Source organism: Cornus florida, unplaced genomic scaffold (assembly GCF_030987335.1).
Source record: "Cornus florida cultivar Cherokee Brave unplaced genomic scaffold, ASM3098733v1 CherokeeBrave_3.0.0_Hap2_Chr04, whole genome shotgun sequence".
Classification (NCBI taxonomy): domain Eukaryota; kingdom Viridiplantae; phylum Streptophyta; class Magnoliopsida; order Cornales; family Cornaceae; genus Cornus; species Cornus florida.
Genome location: NW_026775574.1, coordinates 39,397,942 through 39,422,015, shown reverse-complemented (window position 1 = coordinate 39,422,015; position 24,074 = coordinate 39,397,942). Strand labels below are relative to the sequence as shown.

The following is a 24,074-nucleotide window of genomic DNA, read 5'->3' as shown; positions in this document are numbered from 1 at the left end:
ATTTATTGTTTTATGCACATTTTAATTCCAAAGTACCAAGTGACAAACAAAACCCAACTTTACACCTCTTTCATCAAACTAAAAGTGATTTTAAAGACCTTGATTGCCATAAACTAGCAGTCCATGTGGTTCGACTTACCCCTATGATAGCCCTATTTTATAATAATTTGTGCTATTGCAAGGGTTGATAATAATTGGTTGATATAATTGACGCCAACCACCTACCTCAATAGAGAATTAAATCTCTATAATCTAAAGCAACCAAGCTTAAAATGGAGAACTAAACTAAGGTTTTGTAGGGAAGAGTGAGAGGAAACTTTTACTTTCCAAGGTTTAAAGTCTAAGTCGAGTGGAAGGGGGCCAAAATGAAGTGTAAAGCTCTAAGCCAATGTTTTTCTTCAATGGTGGCTAGGTTAGGCTTTTGAGAATAATAAGAGTGAGAGGATGAAATGAAATGAGGTGAGTGGAGGATTTGGTATTCCTCTACTCACTATGTGTTCTTACACCATGGTCTTCACACACACTAAGTGCAAGACTAAATTTGGAATCTATATTTGTCACTAATCCATGGCTCCTTTCTAGGCTTAATCCTAAGCCTACACTTGTCAACCATCCAAGCCAACAAGTGCACCTATCCTAGGTCAACAAATGGGTGAATTTCCACTCTCCATATGTCACAAGATTAAGCTTCCAAGTCTTTCCACCCCAATGCCAACAAGTGGCTTCATGAGAGTGACACTTGTCATACTTTTCAAAAATTGCAAAAAGGTCCATTTCTAAAATATCTTCTAAATTAAATTGCAAAATGGTCCCTAAGATGAAAAATAATTACTTTGCATAATTACACTAAAACCTAAAAAATCAAGAATGTTCTCAAGAAACTATGCATCCATGCCCTTTTTGAAAAAAGTAAATAACTAGAATGCTTTCCTATGAAAGTAAAAATACAAATATCTTGGAAATTAAATACTATGGATGCATGCAAAGTTGGAATCAAATCCAAGTACAAAAAGTGAGGTTAAGCAAAAAAAAAAAAAGAACAGGAAAAAGACGAAATAGGGAAAAGGACGAAAAAAATAAAGAAATTACCGAAAAAAAGAAAGGAATGAAAATGACTGGGTCATTACAATATATAACTTCATAAACCTATTATCAGTTCAATTGATATGTTATGGAAAATGAGCTTCACATTACTAGAAGCTTGTCATATATATACCTTTTTTTTCTTTTTTTTCCCTGGAAAAGCCAAATGGCACTTACAGAAAATAACAACACAACAACCACTAACTGATCCAAAAGGAAGCGTAAGGAATACGATGTATAAGCCTGACCACATAAAACAAAACATAGTTTACAATCTTAATATTCACATAACCCACCTTTTGACACAAGGCGTGGCTCTTTCTAGGCTTATACCCAAACTGCAACATCAGCCACACCAAGGCAAATACATGTTCCAAAATCTATTGGGAGCTTCGTGTCGTGACTTTGTCGCCACAAACAACTAGCCCTAGACTTGACTTTGACGCCCTCTATTGGCCCAACACAGTACAATGCGAATCACGAGGACATCGAATGGTCACCTGAATCGGAATCACAAATCTTAGCCAATTTTTTGGTAAACCGTTATCTGGAATATGAATTCCATGGGCACAAACTTGGGAATTCTTGAGCAACTTATCCGATCCACTACCCAAATCAGCACAATCATAGCCATGAATTCTTAGGAAGTCTTGCCCTCTTGTTCCAGCAACATCCAGTCATGACTCATAGTCGATGGCAGCCGAAGGAGGCAGAACTAACATGAGCATAAAACCCACTTACCGGAGGAAGCAAGGAAACGCCGGTGTCCAGAGAGACCCTCCGCCAAGCACAAAAAATATAAAAGATTGCAGGCAAGGAGAGGTTGCCTTCCGTAGGACGAGGACCAACGAATTCCATCCAGTGGCCGAAATCCATGGCCACGAAATTAGGCACATCGTTATCGATACGCAGATGGAGAAGGAAAGAGGAAGGCCAACAAAGAGACCAAAAAACAAAACACCACAAATAGAGATTTAGTACATAAAAGACAACCAATAAAACTGTAAAAATACTTGGATCAAAAGGAAAAAGCGACAAGGATGGGCCAATAATCCGTCTAGCAATCAAAGCACTTGATTGAACCACAAACTGCTCACTGGATCCCCTCCGGCTAAAAAACACACAAGATCGACGAATTAAAGAAAGTTTAGAAGCCCACCCACAGAGATGCGCCCATGGAAACAACTCCATCTCTGATAAACAGAGAAAAACAAATAACCTCGATGTAGCGCGGAATAACCCAATCATAAGATTAAAACCCTCCGATGTGTGAGATGTTGGCGGTGGCGGCTAAGGGGAAAACTCTCATGAGGGAGAGTTTGGCTTTTAGTATTTTTGTTGGTGGCCGTGATTAGTAGATACAGTGCTAGTAAAATAGTGGCCAAAAATTGAAACAGTAATTTAATATTTTTACATATTTTCACATTCTACCAATGGGGTACTGTAGCAATGAATAATATTATTATTATTATTATTTTTTGGATAAAAACTCTTAAATAACCTCTTAAAACTAGTCATTTTGTTTTTTAAACTGGAAACATTTTTTTAACAAACGTGTTTTTATATTTTTGCTTCCAAAAATTTTGCAACAAATCTCCAAAAATTTTTCCGAATACTATTCCAAACATTATATAACAAAATACTTATTTTATTTTGAGTTAAAACCAAAACGCAACCCAAAAATAAAACGTGTACCAACAGGTCCTAATTAATAAGTAATGAATCAAAGCAAATGTTGGGTTCAATCTTATTTTTTAGAATTAAAATTTTTTTTAAAAAAATACTTAATTAATTTTAGTTAGGTGAATTGCAAAAAAACCCCTTTTGACTATCACTCACTTGCAAAAAAAAAAAAAAAAAAAAAAAAACCCCTTATCTATATGTTTAACAAGAAACCCCACTCAATTATACTGAGGAGATATTTTAACCTAACTTCGTCTCTATTTATTTTTTTGGACGAAATTACCCACGTCCTTCTCTCTCTACTCTTTGTAAAACTCAGCTCCTTCCACCACCGTGTCTTCTTCTTCAACCACCATTACCTCCAACTTCCTTATACGACCTTAGGTTCACAATTTTTTTGCAATTACATCAACAAATAGTTTTATTACTTTTAATTTGAAAAAAACAAACAGTACTGACGGCAATGAGCTTCTCGGTCGTGATAGAGCGATGGTGAGCTCGGCTTTAATGATGTCGGCTGTGATGGAGGCGACGGTGAGCTTAGCTTTGATGGAGCAACAGTAGAGAGGACGGACGGTAGTGAGAAGACGGGTTTGGATGTGGAGAGCTCGACCATGGATGACTCGGCGGCGAGCTCGACCGGTGGAATTGGCGGCCGACGAGCAAGGGAGGGCTCGGTGATGCAGCGGGGGTGACAATAGATAGCTCGGCCGTGGGCGAAGGGTTGTGGAGAGCGGTGGGCGACGATAGACGGCTCGGTGATGTAGCGGCGGTGATGGCAGACAGCTCGGAGTCCAAACATCTTCTTCTTGGAATTCCTCATTCCTCTTTGATTGGCTGTACAAATCATACCTTCCTTCCATTGATTATTCCCTTCAAAACCCATAAATCAAATCAGTTAAAAATGCCATGTATTGGATCAAATTCGAATATATATATATATATATAGAGAGAGAGAGAGAGAGAGAGAGAGATCTACCTTTGTTTGGACTGAAAAGCGTTAAATGTTCAGCTATCCTAGATGAATACTGAAATGGGTATCTGTAAGATATGAAGTTGGAATCTTAATATGATGAGACAAATGGTTTTGAGATGGATTGAAGAGAGATGTACACTAAACTGAAAAAAAATAAAAATAAAAAAAAATACACAATCTCTTACATATGTATATGAAATTGTTTGAAAGGGCTTCCACGATCAAGATGTTGGTGGGGCGCCTGTTGCGGAAGAGGGTAATTTTGGCTAAAAAATTGCTTCAATAGATCAATAAGACAGAGTTAGGTTAAAATACCCCCCTCAATATAGTTGAGGGGTTTTCTTGCTAAAATACAGATAATGATTTTTATTTTATTTTATTTTTTATTATTATTATTATTTTTTTTTACAAATGAGTGATAGTCAAGGGAGGTCTTTTGCAATTCTCCCATTTTAATTTGAAATGGTTGATTAGTGACCTTAAATATGGCTAAAGTGTAATTTGACACTAATTAATACAACTATGTCCAATCTTATTTACTTCTCGCAAGAATGTTGAATCTTAATGGCTAAAGTGTAATTTGACGCTAGTTAATTAATATAACTATGTTCCAATCCAGTCACCTTGTTCAACTACCTTAAAAGTAAAAAAATAAGTTATCTTCAGTCACATAATACTAATACCTCTAACAACCGTTAAACATAAATTCAAAACAAATTTAAAGCACTAATTTCATCAAAGTATAATAAAACCCATTATAGGTGCTAAATGCACCGGTTGATAAATCCCAAAGTTAGAAACTTGAACCTTGGCGTTTACATCATTTAAAGAGCAAAGGAAATGATATAAAAGAACCTTTTCTGAAGGTTCTTGTTGTGTGCCAAAAAAATAAAAATAAAATAATAATAATAATAATAATAATAATAGCAATTTTAATTTTTAATTCATTTTAGCGTTTTTAAAAATTTTATTTATTTTTGCTGTGACAAGAAATACATTCATCTACATTTGCCCTAATGAGTAATTCTGGTGTGTGGTATTGCTATGGTAGGAATTCGTAGGTAACAAATCAAAGTTGTCAAAGATGTTGCTTGGAGGCGAGAAGGAAAACGCCGATCTCAGTCTTCCTTCCTCTATTGCACCACCGGTTCCATCCGCATTTCCTCCTCCACCACCTACACCTCCCCCGATTTGCCATGGTACAATGAGGGTCAGTGTCAAAGCTTGTCTTCATCAGTACCATGTTGGTTGTAGGGAGAGTTTGGTTCGTTTTGGAGCATGTTGCAAGTGCGCTTTGAGATTGGGGCCCAAGGCTATCAACATCCCTCATAGGGGTGAGAATCCAGGTTAGTACTATTACTGTTCTTCAATTTCATTTCAGTGCAATATATGTATTTTAAGGATCATTCCATTTTTACTTTTAATGATTGTTTTGCTTGTGTTGTTTGTAGAGTTCTCCAGTGATTCATCCTCGGGAGAGTCGGGCGGTTCTGGCGAGGAAGATGCTTTGGACATGATGGATCTATAGGTAATTTCTCTTACTATGTTAGAAGTATATTAACAGGTAAAACTGAATAGCATCTTCTTTTGATATTTTCTAAATCTAAAATTAGATGATAGTTCTATGAATAAGAATCGTAATTAGGTTTGGCTTTCACTTGAAGGCTTGATTGGGATAATCTGAGCTATGAGCTCAAGGGTAATCACACTTTATAAATGATTTATATTGATAAATTCAGTGTTACGAAGTTCATGGACCGGGAAGGTGCCAATTGTTCGTGTGATTTGGTGTTTTCATAGCTATTAAGAATCTTAGTTGTTGCACTGTTTTCCATGATCGAAGAGCAGGGGATTTTGTGGCATTTCTAATTGGTTGTCTTGTATTTGTAGTAAGTCGTTTAATGGTTAGGGTTGACAAGGAAATGCTGTTTTTGATTTCATCTTTCTATCATTTGCCTCTTTGCTTTGCATCTATCTGGATGATTAAGGGGTATACCAAAAGAGGCTCTAAATCTGACTCTATTTTTGCAAGCCGAACTGAGGTAAAATGTTGTGTAATAACGATTGCCCCCAAGAAACTTGATTCTTCCATTAAGAATAATGCACAAATAAGCAAGACGAAGAAACAGGGGAAGAATAATTGTCTACTTCTAATGTCACTCCTTTTCTCTTATTTTGGTTGAAGGGAAGGGTGACTTTTCAAGGCTATGAAATGATTGAAACCCGGGCTTGTGCTTGTAAGGGTATAGTTTTAGAGTAATGGGCTCATGACTGGTCTATGGACTAGATTTTCATGCACAAACAGGGGTTCAGTCAAATAGGAAGCTAGTTCGTAAGTGCAGGGCAAGGTTCTTCTCTAACAACAAGCAAGAGCCTCGTTTTCTCTTTCCATTCCAAAGAGGAGATTCTGTTGTTGTTCCGTAAATCAAGCTATGAATTTCCATCACAACTAGGTCCATCTCTTAGGTTGCCTGAAGTGAGAATGATGTCGCTCTTAGATGTGAAGTTTCCTCCCTTAGTTGAGCTTGAAAAAGAAAAAAGCCCGATTGCCTAATGAATTCGTTGACCGCGGCTATGGTGGGTACCGCCTTCCCCCATTGCCTAATCCACTACCTCAGGCGATCGCCCCGGCACCTCGCCGTTAGGCTTTTAGAGTCAAGAATTCCAGTGGCTTGACCAGTAAACAATGGCGAAAAGGTACTCAGTAGATCCAAATGTTCCGGTTTTTAACTTTTGTCTTTCTACTAGAATGATTTAGGAACACGGGGTATGTTGAATCGCATGGGGCTGGTTTAGATCGATCCTAACCAAGTGACGGAAAATTCTAGGCAAAATTTTTTTAAGTAATATTTTATATATATATTTGTTTGGGCTGAAATTTAATTGTTCGGCTATAACTTCTGCAAGAATGTTAGGGTTTCCATAAGGTTTTGCAATTGTAGCGATAGCAATGTTAAGTTTTCCGTTCGCACAATTAAATTCTTTTTGTAGATTCATCTGTAATTCTTCGATTCCTCATGACCGGCTTTCTATTCTTGAGCTTCTCTGCCACATTCTTTACGTGCACACTTCATTTATTAAAGCAGTATGTCTAAAAGGGGAGTTGATTTCAATTGGGGAAGTTGAGGTGATAGGCTACGTGGGGCAGTCATCTTGGGTTGTATTAAGGGAGTTATTTTGACATCTTACTTGATCTTCATTTAGATTATTACTATTAAACGAAGCGGTTTGGGCTCTTTTAATTTAAACCAAAATAATTGGATATGCAATGGTGGAGAGATGTGAGAGAGGAGGTTGGAGGAATGGAAAACAAGGTTGTTAAAATCTAGAATTGCACGATTTTACGATCTTCGATCCCAAAAACAAGTTGAATCATATGAAAACAGTTCGTTTGGGTAGAATCGTACGATTATACTGTTCACCACCTTTTTTTTTCTTTCTTTTTTTTCTTTTTTGCGTATTTGATAAATTGATTTCTTAACAGTTTTGATATGCATTATGGGTATTTGATGAATTTATTTTTTTGTTATTGGTTCGTGGTTTTTGAGATTTAAATTTTTATTTTTGCTCTGCTTCTGTCCGAACTGCTGTACAATTTTTTTTGTTCTGCTTCTGTTCTGACTTCTGTTTAATTGTTTTTTGGTTCTGGTTCTGTTCCATAAAATTTTGTTCAGCTTCTGTGCAAAAATATTTTGCTGTTTTGACTTCTGAGTTTTGGAGAATTGAGATTGTTCAATTTTTTTGATGTTCTAACTTCCGTACTTTTATTTTTAAATATTTTTACTAAGTTTCAAAATTTAAATTTCTACTCTGAGCCTTTCAGAATTGAGATTGTTCATTTTTTTTTTTTTTTTTTTTTTTTTTTTTTTTTTTTTTGTTGATCTAACTTCTATACTTCTATTTTTAAAAATTTTCCAAAGTTTATCAGTTTATGACATTATGTTATGTTCTTAAATTTTAACTTTCTACTTTGTGTTCTGAGAGCTCTACCTTTTGTGTTCTCTTTTTTTAAAAAAATTGATGTTTGGATGGTCTTTTAATTGTATAAACGAAGCAAGATATTTGGAAACTGCAAAAATGTTGTGAGAATGTATTCAATTTTCTAAATGTCTATTAGATATTTCAAGTATATTTGGTTTTGTTATTTCTTGTCATAAGGAATTCTCAAAATGTGCATCGTCGAATGCTGTTTTCTCTTTTGGTATCCAGGATTTTCCCCCTGTAAAATCTTTTGGTACACTGTATACAAGATGGTAATATTTTTGGTCAGATGTTTCAATTTTATTTAATTTTGTTATTTCTTATTATGATAGATTATCAAAGTGGGGGTCAAGTTACACAAGTGTTTTTTTTGTTTTCAATGCATGGACAGGTTCAGATGAAAGATGGATGATGCATGGTGATTCTGGATTAGGTTTACTTTCGGTTCTGTTTTCTTGGAAAACACATGACTTTTTGTAAAAAGGAAAAAGGCAAGAAAATATTAATATGCATACATATCATATGGTAGACATGACTGTTAGTTAAAAGTTGATGAATCATGCAAAGTCATTGGCATGTTAAAAATTAAGTCTCAAACTATGTTGATGATACTTGGAATCATATTGCCAAGTGGAAGGGGGAAAAATGCTGAGCAAAACCTATTGTTGTTGTTGTTGTTGTTTCTTTTCTGCACTTGTGGTTTTTTTTTTTTTGTTAACTATTTCTTTGCTGGAATGCAGCCTTGTTTGGCTCAATGACTGTGTGTTGCTTGGGATCAATGACATGCATTTATATGTTGATATAATTATAGCAAGACATGCATTTATCGTACACTCATCATAGTTGAACAACTGCCCACCAAATGCTATATAAAAGTGCCTTCTTAAATGCTTTTATTTCTTTGTTCAAGTGTTGTTGATATATTTTTGTTTGTGTATATATAATGTGTGTACACTATACGTATGATACTCCAGTACCTACTCCCTCCGTCTCAAATTAAAAGTCCCCTTCAGGAACTATAACTCGAGTTCTCGAAGGAATTTGATTATTTTTTTTTATTTTATTATTATTTTTTTCACAAGTATTAGCAGAATCAAGCCTACCTCTCAAACTTTTTTACGTTTTTATTTTCGAGCAAATTACACAGAAGGTGACTCAAACAAGGACACACCCGCTTAGGAGAGCACCAGCACAGAAATACGCTTTACTAACTAGGCCACCAAATAATATAATACTAGTAATATTAAAATCACAAGCACGAATACACACACATATATAAAAAAAGTAACAGAACAAAATTACCAACTCTATATCTTCTCAATCAAATAGAAAATTCGAAAGTAAGCCCAAAACATACATCTAGATGCTTATTTTAAAACAATAATGATCACTTACCAGACGGAGTCAAAAGAAGACGAAAAAAGTGTCATTATCATAAATTATAAATATTATTAAATTATTATTATTATTATCATTTTTATTATTATATATTTTACCATTATTATTTTTATTTAAATTTTGTATGGATGATACAAAAGAGTCACAAGTTGAAAACTATATAAAAAGTTCTATATTTTGACACGAATTGCTTGGAAAAGAAATCCTCTAAACTAACACTTCGAACTACATAAATCCACCATAGAGAGGTATTTCTCAGTGCCACATACATCGGTGACATCCAACCTGTGACTTAACAACGCAAATTTGTAACATGTAGCATGCAGATTTGACCATCAACAAAAGAGGATAAAAGATGGCATCTGTTAAACCAAAACAACACTGCTGCATTTACCCATGAGCTCCTTTGAATTTGTAGATGGTTCCATGCAGACTTGATCATCGCCGAAAGAGGATAAAAGCCCACATCTGCTAACGAAAACAACACTGCTGCAATTACCAATGAGCTCCTTTGAATTTGTGGATGGTTGCACGCACACTTGATCATCACTGAAAGAGGATAAAAACCTGCCTCTGTTAACCAAAACAATATTGCTGCGTTTACCAATGAGCTCCTTTGAGAGATGGGACACTGCAAACCGTGCGGTCCATGGCCACTTCTTAGAAAACTATAACGGCAAGAGTAGAAAATTTCAGAATCCATGAAATAATAATATAAGATGTCCAACCCAGAAAATGGTTATTCACACGAATACTTACTGAACGACTAGTGTAGTTAAACAGACAAAATAATGCTTCGAAAAATGCAGTGTTCTCCTTCCAGATGACGCCCAACCCTCATTGATAACCTCGAAAATTCTTTAAGTTGCTTCTCAGCAAAGGGATTATATATGAGAGTCTCATCTACCCGATTCAGCAACTCAGTTCTGAAAGGCCTTCCATCCTGTAAAATAACCACAACCAATCCACTACTGACCAAAGAGTAACTTAAAATAAACCATGATCAAATAAAATAAAATTAAATTAAAAAGGAGAAAAAATAATATCTTCCTTCTTTTTTTTGGTGCAAGGGTAAGTATTATAAACAGAAAGGGAACTGTACAGAAGCTCTCAAATAGAGAAACCAGGCCTATGGGCCAGCGGGCTGAAATCAGCCAAACAAACAGAAGCCCAAAACAAAATAATTAAAGGCACTAATAGAACCTAAAGGAGTTTAACCAACTTACGCATCAGATCATTAAGGAAATGCAAAGACAAAATAGCAGAAACGATTTAAATTGCAATTTCCAATTAGTCACCTGTTTCATGCGGCCTCTCGGAACACTACCACCATAAGCATGTCCTGCAAGGCGTGATAAAATTGGTCTGTTTCCCAAATCTGAAATAATGGCTACAACAGTGTCCCTGAAATCGATCTTTCTTCCTCGACTGTCTTCCACAGTACTGTGGTCAAGCATTGAAAGTATAGTGCTGAATACAGACATGTGAGCCTTTTCAATCTGATCAATAAGGATAATGCATCCTTGTTTCACCCTAACAGCTTCTTGAAGCCCCAAACCATGTTGCTCATGGCTATCATGCCTGAATGTCACAAAGCAATCGGCCATCATACATCAAAGATGACAACACCAACAAATACGTGGTTAAAAACTTATTGAGAAACATATATTAGCATCATGCATCACAAATACCAGAGTGCTCCATCCATAAGCTGCAAAAATGAGTCAGATTCTTGGTGTTCTTCCGCATTGATTAGAATCACAGATGTCACCCCATCGGCTGCACAAAGCTCAGCAAGACCTTTTAGAAGATCTGCCTTACCAGCACTTGTAAGACCTAATATTAGAAATGACTTGGCAGGATAATGGAGCGTATCATGAGGTCCATGAATGGTCCTCAATAAAGCCTCTGCCACAACATCAACTGCTTGATAGATCCCATCAAGATTAATGTCCAGTACTTTTTGAAGACCATCCACCTCATTCCTAGCCCTCTCAGACGCCAACTCCCACTGCCTAACCTCTGCCTCCTGATTTAAGAAGCTCACTGATGTCTATAAAAGGAAATGAGAAAGATAAATGATATTAAAAATCAATTAAATCCATAATTATAGATCTTTTACTTGAGAAACTATAATAGAACAAGAGGGATGAATGAAGAGTAGAAATTGAAATACCAGTCTATAGTTTTTGCACGTAAAGTTGACGTCTGAATTTGCTCAATATCATCCACTGTATCAACCAAATCTTGAACCCCCTCCACGACATGGACCAAATCTTCACCAGAATCCATAGTTATCAATTCAAAATACTTTCTTTTTAAAGTGTATATCTTGCAGGCACGTTCTTTCTCTTTCTTATATATCATTCTCAACTCATTCAAAGATTCTTTGAAGTGCATGAAAATGAAAAAATTCACTGGACTTTTCTCCATTCTGTAACATAGTTCATCTGTTCCCACTAGGGTATCAATGTAAATGGTGGTAATACCATCACTTGTCTTATTCTCTGCAAGTAGATTAAACACCACAGGGACCACATTCTCCTTTAGCCACATCTTCATACCCTCTCTACGTGCCTGTATATATATATACACATATAAATATCTATAGGCAAGTGAAACTGTTGAATGATATACACATATAAATATGTATAAGCAAGTGAAACTGTTGAATGATAGTTTTATAAAGGAAAACCCTAATAGTCATAACGGTCATACGATTGACTTTGCAGTTTGCATGGCATTACAGGGTAGGGCGATTTTTAGTACTCAAAATTGTGCAGGCCAAGAAAAATGAATGATAATAAGGGTAAACAGCAAAAGACCACTGAACTTTCCGACTTTTAAAATTGCCCCCTGTAGAATAAAGAGCACCCCAAACTTGCAAAAGTTGCCCCCGGAGGTTTTCGTAAAGTTCAAGATGGTTTCTTGCAAAAACATTAGCACGGGGGTAATATGTAAAGAAGTGAAAATTAAGGGGGCGGGGGGGTGTTTACAGTCTACCCAAAGATTAATTGAAAAGATAAGCTGAAGCAAATTAGATTTCTTAAAACTAATTCCTTTTTTCAACAAACCTGATAAAATACAGAAATATTTAAAAAGTAGAAGAAAAAAGTATAGAAGATCATTTAATCATAACCCCATTCATTGAGTATGCTAGGCAAGACAAACTAGGAATAAGCCTATCTTTTTACCGTATTTGCAGAAAGTGGTTGCCCTCAAACTCAACCAAGGGCCAGCATTAGAATTATTCATAAATCATCATAGACTGAAAAAAAACTCACAACTGATTAAAATTTGGGTAATGTTTCACCATGGCTAAGTTTATTTACAATGAAATAGTTCACTATACCCTTGGGCACAAAGTGGATGTGTGAAGTTCAACTCAGGAAAAAAGAAGTTGATTATACCCTTAACTGCAACAAATTAGCCAATTCTCCTACAAGATTAATAATTTATAAAAGAGAAGAAGGATAAAGGGGAGAAGAATATGGCAAAATAGAGGTGGACACTTGTAAACGGAAAGATCATAACAAAGGAAAATCACAGCCATTAGAACACTTAGTAGCTAGAAGATCTAAGTTTATCTACTTATTCTTACTTTCCAGTCCTAGTGGTCACTTTCCTAGAATGTCATCTTGCAATTAGTTCAGCATTATATAAATACTCATCACCTTATTGGACTGCCCATAATGATAGGGCACCTTTTAAACCTTAATAGTGAACCTTCTAAATAAGGTAACAATGAAATTTCAAATTGAAAAAAAAAAAAAAACATGGATTTACTTATATAGCTATAAATTTTCTAAATACAGGCTACTGATATGGGCTAGTTTAGAATGATTAAATCAAGACATTCTTTTGTGATGATGGAGATAATTACAATTTCAAGAATGCAAGCAAAGACAATGGCCTAAACATGCAAGTCACATGATGACCTAGGAGCCATAAAATCTATCATACTACTATGACGTGGAAGAGCACCCTGTAACAAGTTGAACATCAGCAATGCATAACCTTCAGAAAGAACATCAGCGATGCAATGAATAACCTTCAGCTACACATTGCCAAAAGGCAAAAGGTCATCCTAAGGCGCTCACACAGTAAAAACCATCGGGAAGAACCCAAAAATAATAAGGTAAATATAAAACCATATGCCAAGTAAAAATTCATCCAATCTAGCAATTACTTTATAGCCACTCACACAATTGATCCAAGAGAAGCCCCAACTCTGACGTTTAGTGAGCCGAAGCCCACTAATTTAAAGAGCAAATGCAGGCAATCTGCAAGATTCACTAGCTAGACAGAGGATGATGTGGCTCACTTGCATGCACTCTATATCTTACAATTAATCATTAAAATCATCATTCATAAGTAGCATAAAAAAATAAAAACAAAAAACAAAAAAAATCACTCACTGTGCGGCAAAAGGACCTCCTGGTAATACTTCGCAATGCAGCTTCAGATGGGTACACAATAAGCCTTCTTGGCCTCATGGCTTCGGTTAATTCCCTCAACTGCAACCTAGCAATAACATGACAATGCAGCTCGGAAAGTCCATTAAAAACAACAACATCGTCCAATTCTTCAAGCAACTTACTTTGAAACCACTTATCTGCCTGTGAAACATGTAAGTGTAAAGACAATCAGAACATAAAAATAAAAAATAAAATACACAACATAAAAAAGAGAGAAGAGAGAGATAGCGAGAGAGAGGTGATCTAGACTGCTAGATATGCCCACAGAAACACAAATAATAAATCGCTTTATTCCAACATACCTTACCTCTAAATAGGCATGGAGGAACCCGCACATATGGTCAATTGGAACGTCACAATAATGTTTCAACCTACACTTCATGGGGCGATATTGATCCTTCTCTAAACAATCGCAACACCATAAGGGGACATTATTCATTACAACATCTGAAGTCATGATAATCAACATATTGGTAAAGTCAACTTTGTCACCCTGACTGTCTGTCAGTCTACCATGCCTCAATATGTCAAGCAGAGTTTCAATAGCATGATTATTGGCCTTCTCAACATTTTCAAATAAAATAACACCAAAGGGCCTGCTCTTAACAACCTTTATGAGTTCTCCCCTGATACCATGTTCTTCATGGTTGTAGTCTCTGAGATAAAAATCAGAATTAGAGTAATATATTTAGCAAGGAAAAAGAAAGTAAGCACCATAATATAAATATGAATATATAAATATATATATATATATAACAGACTTGAATTTTAGTTACCTGGTGCGAACATCGACAAAGAATGAATCACACTGAGAACAGTGTGAATCACTGTAATCTGACATCTCAAACCTTACCAGCAGGTCCTTGCTGTCAAACAGCTCTTCGGTGAGAGCTTCAATAAACTCTGGCCTGCCATAAGGAGCACCACCAAAGAAGAGAAATGATCCAATAGGGTGATGCCGGCTTTCATGAGGCAGACAACTCAACAAGGCATTGGTGACTGCATCAATAACATGATCTTGTCCACCAAACCTCTTCCGCAATCTCTGTCCAATACCCTGCAGTGGCGGCTTTGAAGAATTAAGGAGCCATGAAGCAGGTACAATACAAGCCTCAGAAAATTCATCAGTTTCACTGCTTAAATATGTCAGAAAATGTAGAAGCCAAGGAAAATAAAGCCTTTGATAGCCTATGATGGCCTAATAATAAGAAAATGATAGATAAATATAGTCACCTCTGCAACAGTATATGGTTTAACAGTTGCATTTTCCTTGATGCGTTTGCAAGTTGAATTAACAAGGGAAGATAAATCGTCACTTAGGTCTAGAACCACCGAAGAATATTGAAACCTCTTCTTAGCAGCTTCCACCTCCTGCAAATATGAGACCAGCCCTGAGCGCAACTGTTCCATGATGAAAATTTCTTGAGCTCTTTCTGCTGATCCCTGCTGCATCAGTAGAGGCTTCCACTTTTCCACAAATCCATCCCAGAAATCCATAAAACCAATATATTCTTCTTCTACCTGGAGTAATGCCAACCAGAAACAAACAAACCACAAAAATTAATGATTCACCTATAAGCAGCACAAGTCGTACAGAATAAGAGAAAAAATTTAAAAGAAAAAGGATCAAGCACTTACACGAGGAATCCAACTTTGACTGCCCAAATCGTTTTATCTTTTGGTCTCATTTAACTCAAGCAGAGTGCGATAAAGCAAGTATTCAGCTTCATCCAGACGATTCTCTTCCATATTTACGTCAAGATCATGTCTCATTGTAGCACAGGCTCCATGCAGCAGCTCGACTGCCTTCTTTTGCAGAAGCACCATCACCTTTTGGCTGCAGTCATTTGCTTCTGCTTTGTTGGACAACAAAGCTAAACACGAAGAATTTTATAAGGAAATTTTTTTTGTTTACGACAACAATAATGCTAAGAAGAAGAAGTCATAATTGGGAGCCAACTAACCATCAGAGTATCTCACAACAATATCACAAGCAAGCATCAGAGCTTCCATTTGAATGTGAACACCATATTTCATCTCTAACTTCTGCATCTCCTTGAGTGGGATTACAACTTCTAACATCATTGTTTCTGTATCTCTTATTGTCAATTTCTAGAACATTGTTATGTCACAAACAGATGATTCGGATCAGGTACTAAAAGCTCAAAAGGCAAGCCGTAAGTCTCATTTTATCAGCAAAGAGCAACATTTAATGATCCTATTTGGTTTGCTGAAGAACCCTCCACATATCAATATCAATGCCAAATAGTTCTACGACAATTTGTATCAAATCCTAATCTACAAATAGAAGAATTAGTCCAATTCCGATGTGATATATGTCTATATACAAATGCACACGCATAAACATGCAATACACTTCAAATCCTCTACGTAAATAGAAACTTCTGGAATCTGGATTGATAATCTCAAACAAAGACATGTCAATTTCACGATACAACAAATAATAAGATCCTCCTCATTATTTTTCTAAGTTATTGAAGAATCACACATATGTATATATCATTTTTATGACAGTAATTTATTTTGCAACTGTAAGACAATTTGTAACCTATTATAATCTACAAATGAGAAAACAAATACAAAACAGCGTGTGTTGACATAAATGTGCAACTTATGCTCATATTCATAAATAAAACAATTAGACAGAACTACAGAAGAATTGAGAGAGAGAAAATGAAAACCCTAAACTTAGCTACCTTCTGAACCAGGTAATGTGTGTATATATATAGATATATACACACATGAATATTTATATATATATATATGTACATGTGAAAACCCTAATACATCATCGCCAGACACGTGCAGAAGAAGGAATACCTGTTCATTGCTCCTGCGCAGCAACGGCAACAGAGTTACCATTTTAGGGACCTTACCTCCTCTAACTCCTTAACGATGGACACACAACTTCTATTCTATCAGTGGATGAGGAGGACACGAAAACGTTATCATCGAATCAAAGGATATATGCTAGTGAGGCTGATTAGGCCTGCAGGGGCCCAAAAGTTCAAAACCAATGGCTGTGGGCCCAAAACCAATGGGTGCGGGTCCACAAAGGATCTTCTGTTGCAAGAGAAAAGTTCAAAACCAGAGGCTGTGGGCCCACAATATTCAAGAGAGACTCGTGTCCGGTGTTGGTCCTTCCCGGTCTGCCTCTAAAATTTAAACTATCTGGTGTTTATACTAAACCTTGTATATCCTAGGCCCAACTTATTCAAATTTGATATGGGACAAAAATCCGTGATATTTTTCCCTGCTGTAACTCGCAATGCCTTTGTGAATTGTGATTGATCCACTTTGTCTAACCACCCCTCCAAGTGGGTGCTTGGTGTAAGCCCGTATCAATGATTGGGCCTGTTCTGATACCATTTGTCATGGATAAGGTGTTTTGTGATTTGAATCAAAAGCTTAATTTATTGTGAGGCTAATAATTATATACACCCAAAAGTCAAAACCCCCCATCCCAATTTGACATAGGACAAGAATTTATGACATTTGACATTTTAGGAGATGATTTTGTATGTCAACTACAGTGTAAAAGATTTATATTGATAAAAACTATCACCACCTTAATCACACAGTTCGCGTTTGAGGGTCATGCTCTCAAGCTCCGCATGCGAATCGACGGATTGAGAGCGAAATTGTACAAAATTTGTGAATTCATTTTTCTAAATTCGCGAACTCGTTTTTTGAATTTACGAATTCAATTCTTGAAACCGCATAATCATATTTGTTCTTCTCATGCAGCTCTTGCCCCTTTACTAGACCGATTTGGGCTTTCATTCAGTCCAAATGCAAATTTCAGGTCGTTCATCTTCCTTGGGAGAACTTCATCAGTTGAGCATCGCACCATTGGAGAGGTCGAAATATGCAGAATTCAACTAACAAACTAATACTCACTAGATTGAGGTTTGAGTATTATGATTTGTAGATGATTGAAGAGTACATACCTTCCTCTTCACTGTTATCAATCGGATCTGGACAAGGCTGCTTTCTATGCGAGTGACTTTGTCTTCACAAGGAGACTCATCCACGGAGCAAGATTGAGCGTTGGAGGCATTTCCTTCTGTTCTAGAATGTTGAGTAACTTTGCACTATATAATACTGTAAATTGTCTTTTGTTTTTTGGACCAACCGTGGATTGGGGTGGGCTTTTGGCATAGCCATCTAGGTTTTGGGTTGGGCTTTAGTCATAGCCCTTCGTTTTTGTTCATATTTTGGCTAGGCTTTTGTCCTGTGTATATTTTTAATTCATAAATAATATATATATATATATATATATATATATATATATGAAGTATATTTACTACTCCATAAAGTTTATTTAATCAAAGTAATAATGACTAAAAATTTGATTATTTTTGAATAATTTCATAATAAGACTAACAAAATATAATATTTAATAATTAAAAATGATAATATATTAAGTGAAATAATTACATAAAAATAAATATACAGACGCTCTCGCAGCGCTCCCGCTCTCAACTAATTTTAAATTTGTTGCTCTCATGCTCCTGCTCCCGCTTTATGTGACTTTGATCACCACACATCTTAAAAGTTGTAAACTCGAATGTCCTTAAATCACCTCTGGGTAGAATAATTTTTTAGATAATTTTCAATGTGAGAATGGCATGTGCAGATGTACTCAAAATGTACAAAGTCTATATTGGCAATAACTAAGTTATAGCTACTGTCATATTAAATAAAATTTTCAAGTGATGGTTTTGAGACTCTAACTTTGCATCTCACTTCACGGGAGTTTAAAATTAAACCAAAAACAATAGACATAAAAATCTTTAGTTACACAAATGTAATTAGCATAAGTTAAAATAGAACATCTTGTTTCCCCCCCCACCCCCCCCCCCCCCCCCCCCCCCCCCCCGCCCAAAAAAAAAAACAAAAAAACATAGATTTGTCTACACCATTTGCCTCTTGTATGGAGTGAGTGTAGACCAACTAACTCGTGAAGGGCGCGGCCCCCACCCCAAAAAAAAAACATAGATTTGTCTACACCATTTGCCTCTTGTATGGAGTGAGTGTAGACCAACTAACTCGTGAAGGGCAAAAGAGATAAAAAAGAAGAAATGAACAATTGACTGCCAGTGCCAGTTTAGATCCTGTTCCGGATATATATATATATATATATATATATATATATATATATATATATAATGGTGCAGCATAAGTTTACAATGTGATACAAATGCCATTGTGAAGAAAATCATTTGTATTAATTATTAAGCAAATAACATATGTATATAACTTTATAGCCTTTTTTTAGTTCAATTAATATGTTATGGAAAAGTAAGCTTGATAATAATTTATTTATTTATTTTTCATTGGTAAAAAATTTACACACGTCACTCACACACCCACTTTGTTTTTTTGAAAATTTAAAACATTACCATCCACTTTTAAAATAGAAGAAATATCACTAAGTCACAAAATCTTTAGTAAAATGAGCTTGACATAACTTGACCCATGTCATACACGTATTTCACTAGCAATTAATCAAAACAAATGTTGCCTTCAAATAGAAATGGATATCTTAAAATTTAATTGAAGAAAATTTAGTTATTTAATTTTAGTTTGGAGGCACTGATTGGAGCCATAAAATATGACTAAAGTGTAATTTGACACTAATTAATACAACCATGCTTATTTATAATTTTTTTTTTTTTTTTTTTTTTTAGTACAAAGATGAGGGGTGGCAAATTATCACACGATATGAAAACATGACATGAGTTAAATAGATTTAGGTTTAGCATAAACGAGTTTGGATCATAAAAAGGTCGACACGATTAACCTGTTTACTTAACCGTGTCGGGTTAGGGCTGAGAGGTTCAACCCGTGTAACCCGTTTATGACCCATTTAACTCAATATGTTGTAATCGTGAATATGACCTATATAATATGTTACCGGTTTAAACCCAATTACTATGGATAGTTAAGTCATTTCAACATAAACCTTGTCTATGACTTATGATTTTTCTTTTTATTTTGAATATTTTAGTTAATTATGATAATTTTTTTTTCTATTATTTAGTATTTGATTAAATATTAAATGTCTCGTTTTGATAAATAGATCATTAAATGGGTTAACACATTTACTTGTTTAATAAATGAGTTGGGTTAAAGTTGAGAATTCTTGACACGATTATTAAATGAGCTGGGTTTGAATTTATTTATTTAGTATAATACACTTATATCGATACGACACGAATACGACCCACGAACACAAATTGCCACCCCTAACAAGGATGTCGAATCTCAATGGCTAAAGTGCCTGTAATTTGACACTAGCTAATTAATGCAAACATGTTCCATCTTAGTCCAATTGAGTCACCTTGTTCAGCTATCTTTTTTAATTACATGTTTTTTTTAAAAGGGTTCTCCCTAGTAACATAATACTAACATAACAAACTTTGGAACATAAATTCAAAATGAATTTAAAGCAATAACATCATCAAATTATTTATAAAACCCATTCTCGGTGCTACAATGCAAGGGTTAATAAGTCCCGAGTTTGAAATTTGAACCTTCAGTGACAAGATATAAAATAATAGCATTTACATCATTTAAAGGGAAAAGGAAATGATTTAAAAAAATCTTGATTGTGTTTCCTCAAAATTTTCCTATGTTTGATCATTGTTTAAACAAATTTAAAAGAAAATTAGTCTCTCTTTTTTTTTTTTTTTTTTTTTTAAGAAAAGAATATTATAGTCCAATGCTAATCACGAGGAGATTAGCTAAGTAGAGGGAAGTAATTTTAAATTTTTTATTTATATTTTACTTTAATAAAATTATATTAAAAATTGTAGCATCGATTTATATTGTTCCCAATTTATATTGTTATGGGCTATTAGAAATTTTAATTTCTCACTCTTTTTGTCACAATGAAGTAGGTTATTATTTATTTATTTATTTACAATGACAAGAAATGCACTTATTTACATACTAATGTTGTTTGACTAAAGAGATATTCTCAGGTAATTTTGGTGTAGCATATTGTTATGGTAGGACTTCTTAGGTATCAAATCAAACTAGTTATAAGATTTATATGTATATATATATATATATCAAACAAATCCTTCATACGTGCCTTATTTTATTCTAAAATCTCATCAACCCTCACTAAGAGCAGTCACAGGCTATAATAACAAAACCCCAGAGGCTACGTTTGGATGGGATGATTTGGAAGGATAGGAAAAGAAAAGAAAAGAAAGAATAGGGATTAAGTGTGTGTTTGAGTGGTTTAACATGAGAGAAAAGAAATGATAGGGAGAGATAATTATCCCTCATTTTCTATCTCTCAAAAAATGAAAAGATGGGGGGAGAAATGATAATGTTTAAGTAAAATTTTCATAACCCCGAAACTGCCTTCAACAATTAAAAAGTGAAAATTATTATTCCACTCATATCCTTTCTATTTAAAAGGATATGGTAGTAATTTGGTTGTTATCATTTCTCTTCTTTTCTCCCCTCTATCATATCCAAACAAGAATAATATCTTTTCTTTTCTTTACTCTTTTATCCATCCAAACATAAATAGAGATTTTGCTATCCTTTTTTTCCTTTTCTTTTCTCTCATAAGTAATACTATCATTTCTTTTCTTTTCTCTCCTATATATCCAAACAAAGCCTGATAAAACCTCTACATCCAAAATTAGATAGTGAGAATCATGGAATTCACCGGTCCAAGGAAGACACCGATCTTCCTCTTTCTCCTCCACTTGCGTCTCTACCCGCAATCCCTCCTCCACTATCTCCACCCGTATTTCCTCCTCCACTACCACCACCCCCTTCGAGGTGCCATTTATGCTCCCAACCCATTTGTCATGGTACTATGAGGGTAGTGTCAAATATTGCCATCATCAATACCATGTTGGTTGCCTGTGATCTATTTTGGAGCATTTTACCAATGCCATTTGACAGTGAGGGGCAAGGATGTCAACGGCCCTCAAAGCGAGGTTAGTACTATAACTTTTCTTCAATTTCATTTCACTATTATTAAGTGCCTTATGTCGTCCAAAAATTGTCTAAGTGTACCAAATACTATAGTATTACTGTTTAAATATTATGTAAAAATATAATACTATGTATATAATTATTATTATCAAATAATAATAATATATATAATTTTCTAATAAAATATAGTTATATATATAAAAAAATAAAATTATATAAAAGAACTTATTAATCGGTCGAGTCTAGAATTAGATTCTATTTTCTTAAGACAGATTCGCCCTGTTATAGTACTGATGGACTCAGTGATGTCTCTCAAGATACAACGACCTTTCTTTCTTCGATATCAACACTACAAACCGGAGAAATGGGCAAACCGACTCGGTGAAGTACTCTCTCTTTGAACCAGACTCAAATTGACATACAAACACTGTATATATGTATGCAGCAGAAGAGAAAAATGAAGAATTCTTCAGAAATCTATTAAATGATTTTGAAAATGGTGAATTTCTCCAAATGATCCAGGGGGTATTTATAGGCTACTAGGTGCCTTTTCACAATGGACATAATGGTTCAGTGGCACTGGTTTGCACCAGGTGCAACCATTGGTTGCAATGGGTCACACCAGTAGCAACCCTTGGATACACTAGTTGCCAGACATAATCATTCATGAAGCCCACTACCAGCCTAAAAAACCAAGGCACAAACAAAACCCCATTATGATATATGTCTATAAACAAATGCACACACATAGCACCTACAATACAAGGCGCAAATAAAAACTTCTGGAATCTGAATAGATAACCTCATTCAGGAAAACAAAGACATATCAATTTCACAATACAACAAATAATAAGATTCCCATCATTATTTTTCTAAGTTATTGAAGAATAACACATATGTACATGTCATTTTATCACTATAATTTTTTTTGCAACTGTAAGACAATTTTTATCATATTATAATTTACAAATAAATAAACAAATACAAAACAATGTGTGTGTATATTGACAGAAATATACAACTTATGCTCATGTTCATAAATCGAGCAATTTGACAGAAGAATTGAGGGATAGAAAACAAACGCACTCACCTTAAAACAGAAGACGTAATATAACATTAATACAATCAGATATATATATATATATATATATATATATATACACACACACACATGCGTATAAGGAGAGTAACAGAATGAAAATCCTAACTTAACTACCATCTGAATTTTCTCAATCAAATAAGAACTTCGAAAAAAAGCCCAAAACAAATATGTTGATACTTATTTTCAAAGAATAATCATAAAAGATAAGTACTGATTGGTCTAATCAACAAAAAAGAGAGAACAAATTTCACAAGACCCTGTAAAACCCTATAAACCCTAATACACCATTGCCAAAAATGTGCAGAAGAAGTAATACTTGTTGATTGCTCCTGCGACGCACTAGCGGCGACAAATTTCCCATTTTAGCAACCTACCTTCTTTCTCTGACGATGAGACACAACTTGATAACTTCTACTTCTAGTAGTGGATGAGATAGATATGAAAAGGTGATAATCGAATCCTCGTTCCTAATTCTAGTTAGAGACTGGGGTTGGTATAAGAAATATGCCACTGAGGCCGATTCGGTTTACAACGATCCAAAACAGGGGTTAAATGCTCCTCCATAGGGGGATCAGGTATGCATTCAGATGTATGGGATACATTGGGCCTAGCACGTGAGTTGAATTGTTGGGCCTTGCGTTAGTGATATGAAATCATAAAATTAAAAAATAAAATTAGATATTTAATTTTATTTTGAAGGTGCTGATTGGTAACCTCAAATACGGCTATAATAATGAATACAAGTGTGTTTATCTTGTTGATTGTTGAATTTTTTTTTTTTTTTTTTTTTTTTTTTTTTTTTTTTTTAACAAGGATGTTGAATTTTAATGGCTTTTAAGTGTAATTTGACACTAGCTAATTAATACAACTATGTTCAAATATATATATATATATATATATATATATATATATATATATATATTCATATTTACATCAAGATTATGTCTCATTCTAGCATAGGCGCCATCCAGTAGCTCGACTGCCTTCTTTTGCAGAAGCACTAACCTTTTGTCTGCATCTATTTGCTTTCTACTTTGTTGGACAACAAAGCTAAAGGCGAAGGATTTTATAAGGAAAAAAAATGTTAACAACGACGACAACAATAATGCTAAGAAGAAGAAGTCATAATTGGGAGCTAACTAACCATCAGAGTATCTCACAACAATATCACAAGCAAGCATCAGAGCATCCATGTGAATATGAACACCATAGTTCATCTTCAACTTCTACTTCTCCTCAAGTGGGATTACAACTACTAACATCATTGTTTCTGTATCTCTTATTGTCAATTTCTAGAAAATTATGATGTCACGAACATATGATTAAGATCAGATATTAAAAACACAAAAAATAAGCCGTGAGTCTCATTTTATCAGCAAAGAGC

General features: G+C 34.9%; 1 protein-coding gene and 1 long non-coding RNA gene across 5 annotated transcripts; one reads left to right on the top strand and one right to left on the bottom strand.

Moving 5' to 3' along the window:
- Window positions 1-4,782: 4,782 nt before the first annotated feature.
- On the top strand, window positions 4,783-8,613 carry LOC132303175 (uncharacterized). Its single transcript, XR_009481110.1, has 3 exons — window positions 4,783-5,088; window positions 5,194-5,270; window positions 8,115-8,613. It is a non-coding gene; the product is annotated as an uncharacterized LOC132303175 (long non-coding RNA).
- A 1,283-nt stretch (window positions 8,614-9,896) lies between these two features.
- LOC132303174 (chaperone protein ClpB1-like) lies at window positions 9,897-23,872 on the bottom strand. Of its 4 annotated transcripts, none has more exons than XM_059800325.1 (11): window positions 16,441-16,542; window positions 15,564-15,897; window positions 15,238-15,473; window positions 14,833-15,120; window positions 14,376-14,668; window positions 13,907-14,255; window positions 13,540-13,740; window positions 11,298-11,698; window positions 10,813-11,174; window positions 10,420-10,702; window positions 9,897-10,064 (listed from the first exon to the last, which is right to left on the bottom strand). In XM_059800325.1, coding segments are annotated over exons 4-9 (1,509 nt in total). In that variant the 5' UTR covers window positions 15,097-15,120; window positions 15,238-15,473; window positions 15,564-15,897; window positions 16,441-16,542; the 3' UTR covers window positions 9,897-10,064; window positions 10,420-10,702; window positions 10,813-11,173. The 4 variants fall into 4 exon arrangements, with proteins under 4 accessions (XP_059656308.1, XP_059656307.1, XP_059656309.1 ...); XM_059800324.1 differs by having other exon boundaries at window positions 15,564-15,711; XM_059800326.1 differs by lacking the exons at window positions 15,564-15,897; window positions 16,441-16,542 and adding an exon at window positions 23,835-23,872.
- Window positions 23,873-24,074: the final 202 nt, after the last annotated feature.